Source organism: Neophocaena asiaeorientalis, unplaced genomic scaffold (assembly GCF_003031525.2).
Source record: "Neophocaena asiaeorientalis asiaeorientalis breed wild unplaced genomic scaffold, Neophocaena_asiaeorientalis_V1.1 scaffold479, whole genome shotgun sequence".
In the NCBI taxonomy this organism is placed as follows: Eukaryota; Metazoa; Chordata; class Mammalia; order Artiodactyla; family Phocoenidae; genus Neophocaena; species Neophocaena asiaeorientalis.
The window spans coordinates 4,680,201-4,686,682 of NW_020173774.1; the positions used below are offsets into that span (position 1 = coordinate 4,680,201).

The 6,482-nt window shown below is 55.2% G+C and overlaps 1 protein-coding gene across 3 annotated transcripts in view; it reads left to right on the plus strand.

Annotated features, from left to right (window-relative positions):
* The first annotated feature begins 367 nt into the window (after window positions 1-367).
* ABCG4 (ATP binding cassette subfamily G member 4) overlaps window positions 368-6,482 on the plus strand; it is a 13,310-nt gene continuing 7,195 nt past the window's right edge. For 2 of the 3 annotated variants that reach the window (XM_024751677.1, XM_024751679.1), the window contains exons 1-5: window positions 368-456; window positions 1,346-1,598; window positions 5,822-5,939; window positions 6,055-6,187; window positions 6,320-6,370. In XM_024751677.1, coding sequence (XP_024607445.1) covers window positions 1,361-1,598; window positions 5,822-5,939; window positions 6,055-6,187; window positions 6,320-6,370 — 540 coding nt within the window. In that variant the 5' untranslated portion in view covers window positions 368-456; window positions 1,346-1,360. Of the gene's footprint in view, window positions 457-645; window positions 712-1,345; window positions 1,599-5,821; window positions 5,940-6,054; window positions 6,188-6,319; window positions 6,371-6,482 lie in introns of those variants that run through there. The other variant, XM_024751678.1, reaches the window with a different exon arrangement.

Consider the following 6,482-nt stretch of genomic DNA (forward strand, 5'->3'; position numbering starts at 1 on the left):
TAGTTTGGGGATTCCCAGGGGATGCCTGAGCTCAAGGGCCAGAACTGAGGGAAATTAATGGGGGTGGTGGTGGTGCAGACAGGCTGACAGCTCCACAATCCCTTGAGAGTGACAGAATCTGCACCCCCAATTCCCCTCCCCCTCCGCCACCACCGTTGTATAGTCTGTAATCCAGGGACGTGTCCCCACTGAGTGACTTCAGCTCTCCCTTCCTCAGTGCCACCAAGTCGGCGCTTCGCTACCAATTCCCCAGTCCCAGGTCCACAACTGCACTCGCTGCGGCACCCCACGTCGCCGACGCGTCGCTCCCCTTCGCCGTCCTCGCCCCCCGCGGGTTGCGGGGCGGCGCGGGCTCTTTAAGAACAGCGGGAAGGGCGAGCAGCAGCTTGGAGGAGAGCGCAGTCGCCCGGCGGGTTCGGGAGGACAAGGCACCGAGGATCGGGCTCAGGGAACCAGGTGTGCGCGGCCAAGCTGAGTAGGGGCGCGCCCCTGTCGCCCCTCCCCAACCCTGTCATCTCTCTTCAGACCTGAGGCCCGAGCCCTCCCCTGTCGCCCGCCCCGGCCCGGCCCCGGCCCGGCCCGGCCGCCGGGACCGGGAGCCGGGACGCCGGTGCCGCAGCCGGAGGCAGGTAAGAGGGCCTGGAGTCTCCATCCTCCGCCCGCGGCAGCGCTAAGCATCTCGGCTCCGCACCGGCCCGGGGGCACCTCAAGGTGACCAGGCTTGCCGAAGATGGGAGGGGGATGAGCCCGCCATGGGGGGCTTAGTTGGCAGTGGGGATTTTGAGTCCCGGTGGTGCGCCCATCTCTGGGGGGAGCCCAGGGCGCGCGGACCGAGGGGCGCAGGCGGGAGGGGCTAGCCAGGGCCTCTCGCCCAGGGATGGGGAGGGAACGCAGCGGGAGGCCCAGAGCCTCCTCTTCCTCCGCCTTCTCCTGGTCCACCCTGTGCTCACCCTGCTACCCTGACCTCCTAGCCTGCAGTCTCCGCCAGCCGCCCCTTCCCACCCACCCCCCATCCAGTCCCCTGGGGCTGCTGGCCTGCGGGGTAAGGAGATTAGAGCCTCCGTGGGGAGGAGGGAGCGGGTGCGGGCTTCGAGGGGCCGAGCTGGGGCCAGGCTAGGGCTGGGGCTGCCCGGGACCGAGGAGAGGTCGGGACTGATCGTTGCTGCGCGGGGAGTGGTGGTTGGGGGAAGGCAGATGCTCTGGCGGTGGGATGTGGGCTGCTCCCAGTAGCTGGTCTACCCTGAGAAGTAGGTGGGGAGTGGGGGCGAGGGCACATTTGAAAGCAAAGGAGCTCTGAGCCAGGGATCGGGATCTGCCCCAAACTGAGCAGGCCCTCTCCCTGCAGGCCGGCAGCGGCGTGATGGCGGAGAAGGCGCTGGAGGCCGTGGGCTGTGGACTAGGACCTGGGGCTGTGGCCATGGCCGTGGCTCTGGAGGATGGGGCGGAGCCCCCTATGCTGACCACACACCTGAAGAAGGTGGAGAACCACATCACCGAAGCCCAGCGCTTCTCCCACCTACCCAAGCGCTCAGCCGTGGACATCGAGTTTGTGGAGCTGTCCTATTCCGTGAGGGAGGGACCCTGCTGGCGCAAACGGGGTAAGGGAGCAGCCTGATGGGGAGTTGTGAGCCCCCATGAGTTGCCCCTTTGGGAGCATGAGGCCTGGATGTCCCCTCTTCTGCAAATCCGGCAGGAGCGGGTCCACTAAAATCTATGCACCTCATTCACTGTGCACACAGCTGAGGTGCCGGGGGTCTGCACTCCCCCTACACCTGTAAGCACCATGGGACACTAGATTCAATTGGTTATTTCCTCTTCCAAGTTGACACTATCACCTCTGGTCCATGAGGAGTTTTCCTTCGTTGTTTCAGGTAGAGCTCCTGCCTCTGAGGGCTGATATGAGAAAGTAGGGGCTGTGCTGCAGGGGTTGTCCTCAGTGGTTAGCAAAAATCCTTGGACCTACACAGCTCTGCTAATTTTAAAAGATGTTCTCATTCCTGTCTTCTTACTTCGTTCTTGCCAAAGTCCTCCAAGACATGGAAGGTGAAGGCTTGACAGGATAGATGACATCCATGTATTAGTAATAAGGAAACTGAGGCCCAGAGAAGTTGAGTAACTTGACCAATGTCACACAGCTAATAAGTGGCAGACTTGGGACCAGAAGCCAGGTTTTCCAGCTCTCCATGCAGCGTTCCTTTCTCTCTCTTAACTTCCCTGTTAAGCATTCCCATCTCCTCCTTGTTTCTCCCATAAGGACAGTGGGGTAAGGTCTGGCTGGGGCTCTGAGTTCCTTTGAACCCTAAGCATCTCCTGCATCCCTTGCAGCTTTTGCCCCCCACCCCACCCTCCCTGCCCTGGGCAGGTTGAGCTGGGAATAGGGAAGCTGGGGTTTTCCCCAGAGCCTGGGTGTGGATCAGAGGTGGAGCTGGGACATTGTTCTCTGAGGTTTAAGAAATGTTTGAGGTGCTTCAGAGCAGGGCTGAGCCTGAACTCTCTCTGCACTCCCTACCCTCACTCCCATGAGGGACCAAAAGGTCACAGGGCTTGAACCACTGGAAACTGAGGTACCCGGGCTCCGTGCTCAGCGCCCTGACCCTAAGCAGCCTCCCGGCCCAATGAGGAGGGAGCTGTTATTTTCCTATAGCCCTCACGGTTTTAAGGAGAAATGAAGATACAAAAGAAATGTGTCTAGATGGGCCAGCTCTCTTGCTTCAAGCCACCAGCCACAACAAATGGGCACCCCTGACCAGGTCCTTCCCTGCTTTGTCCTTGCCAGCCCCATTCTGCTTTACTGGCTATTTTGCCGTCTCGTCCATCCCTTGCCCCTTTCTCTGCCCTCTGTCCTCCCCTTTCTGCCTTCTCATTTCACTTGAATCCCTGTCCCCTTCTCTGGAGGACAGAAGGCAATCAGAGGTAGGCAGAGAGGAAAAAGAGTAAGGGGCGTGGAGAGAGGGAGATTTCTGTCTTTCCCACGTAAGGATTTGTCACTCACCTCTCCTAATTACAAAGGACATTTCTTGATTTTTAAAACCCTTTTCTATTAATTATTATTAATTATCTTACTTATTATTCATAGTAACCTTATTATGTCCTTGGGAGGAAATATACTCTCCTTATTTTATAGATGAGGAAATGGAGGCCCTGAAGGATTGACTTCATAAAACTGTGAAGAGAGTTACTGACTGAGGCAGACCTAGAACTGTGGTGGGTCTCCATCCTGAAGGCATGGCAGGCCCCACCCATGCTGAGCAGTTGTGGTCCAGCAGGAGTCCCAAGACGTGGGTTCCTAGCCACTTGTAAGCTGTGTGACTTTGGGCAGGCTGCTTACCCTCTCTTGGCCTTACTTTCCTCATCTGTAAACAGGGATGATAAGAATACCCACCACACAGGCTTGTTGTGCGGCTCAGCTGAGATGTTAGCTGTGAAAATGCTTTGTGAAAGGCAAGCATAGGGTGATATTTGAATTTGGCAATAGTGTTCAATCGAGTGCTTGGCGGGGATTAAACGAAGGGAGGGGTCATCACTGTCAATTTCTTCCCCTGCAAAAGAAATTGCTTCCTGTGAGTAGCTCTGAAAGGCATACACTGGCATGCACAACCACACGTCTTTCTAATTGACAGTGATGATGAATGAGGCAGAGGGTCGGAATCCATGATTTCCCCTCTCCCAGTAAAGAACTTGCTGTGTGTGTGACCTTGGGTAAGTCACTGGATGTCTCTGGGCCCCAGCTGCCTCATCCACGTTGCTACAGCGGTGACTGAGGCAATGAGCTTTGTAAACTGGAAAGCACCATACGGGCAGTTGGTGTGATGAGGATCCCAGAGTGGGCAGCAGCTGATCCCTTGTCTGACCGGATATGTCCAGAGGGACGGCTGGGTTCTGTGGAGGGAGGGTGAAAGATCACATCCCTTCACTGCCTCTGCTAAGGAGGTAGAATGGAGAGGGAATTGGGCTCCGTACGGGTGGGAGGAGGGTGGTAGTGAGCAAAGTACCTGGTAGGGGATTGGTGTTTCCGCCTCACTGAGGCAGGTCTGCAAGCACAGCAGGCAAGGCCAGCCTCCTTGGCTTCATTCCTCTCCACCCACTTGTCTCACCAGTTGACTCCATGGAGTCTCTGCCCTTTGTTCCCTGGATTGTATTACATATATGCTGTTGTATAGCAGAGCTTTTCCTCCCAAAGCCTGGAGAGCCTCTGCCTTCCTTTTCCATTTTGAAATGCTGTTCATCCTTCAAGACTTAGCTCAAATGCCACCTCTTCCATGAAGCCATTCCTGATTTTCCCCTTGCCCTTCCACCCTCATCAATTCCATTTTCTGCATTCTCATTGCACATGATTTGTACTTCTGTTATAACCCTTATTTTATCTTTCTTCAGATCCATAGATGGTTTCTTGTCCATCTTTTTAACCTAGACTATCACCATCTTGAGTGCAGGAACTATGTCTTCCTCATTCTTTTGGTGCACTGTCTGGTACAGAGCTTGGAATGTAGTATATATCAATAAGCGCTTGCCAAATGGGATTAATTATAAAATGTCACTAGTTTTTAATGGGCTCTATGTGCCAAGCACTGTGTCATATGCTTTACATATATTATCTCATTGAATCCTTATAGCAACCCTATGAGATAGGTACTATCATCCTCATTTTACAGATGAGGGACCTGGAGCTCAGAGAGGTTAAGCAACTTGCCCAAGGTCACACAGCTGGTAAGTGTGGAGCCAGAATTTGAACGTAGATCCACCCGACTCCAAACTGCCTCCCAGTGAGTGAATGAACGGTGAGACTTTACTGGGCCATGTTAGGGTCTGCAGAGACAAGCCTGGTGGGCAGAGAGAGCACCCCGAAGAAGGCTTTTTAGAATGAGGCCAAGGCTCTGAGAACACACACTCATAGAACCAACACTTACTGAGCATCTAGTATGTGCCAGCCAGTCTGCTAAGGTTACAAAGATGAGAAAGACACAGACCCTTCCCCCAAGGAGCTCACTGACTAAGAGGCTGGAGGAGGGGAATGAGGGGCAGGCACATGAAGTAACAAACGTGTTGACATATGAGAAGTGCTGTGGGAGCGCAGAGGACAGCCAGCCAGCTCAGGCTGGATCACTGGGAAAGCCTTCCTGGAGGGGATGAGCGAGTGGCCGCTGTGTTTGTAGAAGAGTAGAGTCTACTGTAACTTTGATCTCCTCTCCACGCCCATCCGTCAGATGTGGGGTTTTTCCCACGACCTTCAGAAGAGCACTGCCGGGCTTCCCTGGTGGCACAATGGTTAAGAATCTGCCTGCCAGTGCAGGGGACAAGGGTTCAAGCCCTGGTCCGGGAGGATCCCACTAAGGGATGTGCGCCACAACTAGGCCCACTAAGCCTGTGCGCCACAACTACTGAGCCTGCGCTCTAGAGCCCGTGAGCCACAACTACTGAAGCCCGCACACCTAGAGCCCGTGCTCCGCAACAAGAGAAGCCATCGCAATGAGAAGCCTGCGCACCGCAACGAAGAGTAGACCCCGCTCGCCGCAACTACAGAAAGCCCGCGCGCAGCAACAAAGACCCAATGCAGCCCCAAATAAATAAATTAATTAATTAAAAAAAAAAAAAAGAAGAACATTGTCACCTTGGGTACTTTGACATTAGTGGTGGTCGTTTCTAGGGGGACGGGTTGAGAGGGTATAGGTTATTGTTGGGGCTCTGAGGGTCTCTCCTCCATCCTAACCCATTCCCAGTGAGTAGGGACTGCCTATTTCACTGACAGCCATGGCTCCTAAGAGTTTGGGGTGTCTTTGTTCACTGTAGCCCTGATCAAAAGTTCCTCCCTCCCTCACTGCAGGTTATAAGACTCTCCTTAAGTGCCTATCAGGTAAATTCTGCCGCCGGGAGCTGATTGGCATCATGGGCCCCTCAGGGGCTGGCAAGTCCACGTTCATGAACATCTTGGCAGGATACAGGTGAGGACAAGGCTGGGGTAGAGTGGGGGCAGGACCAGGCAGAGGGGTCCCCTGGGGAGCACAGAGGTTGTTCTGAAGTGATGCTGAGCCCCATCCCCAACCAACGTTCCTTCAGGGAGTCTGGAATGAAGGGGCAGATCCTGGTCAACGGGAGGCCGAGGGAGCTGAGGACCTTCCGAAAGATGTCCTGTTACATCATGCAGGATGACATGCTACTGCCACACCTCACAGTGTTGGAAGCCATGATGGTGAGAGCAGGGTGGCCAGCCCCTCCTCCTAGTTCTCCCTTTATCTGCTGTCCCCGTCCTTCCCATTGGCTAAGGGGTCAAGCCTGTGCCCCCTCCCACACATATCTGATCCGCCTTCTCTCTGGGCCCCAGGTCTCTGCTAACCTGAAGCTAAGTGAGAAGCAGGAGGTGAAGAAGGAGCTGGTGAGTGGGGGAGGGTGGGGGGAGGGGGAGGGGACAGCTGCCCTTTTCAGTGCTGCTGAGTTCTGGGGCCCCCGAGTTGGGTGGTAGGAGAGGGGCGGCCAAGGCTGGGATA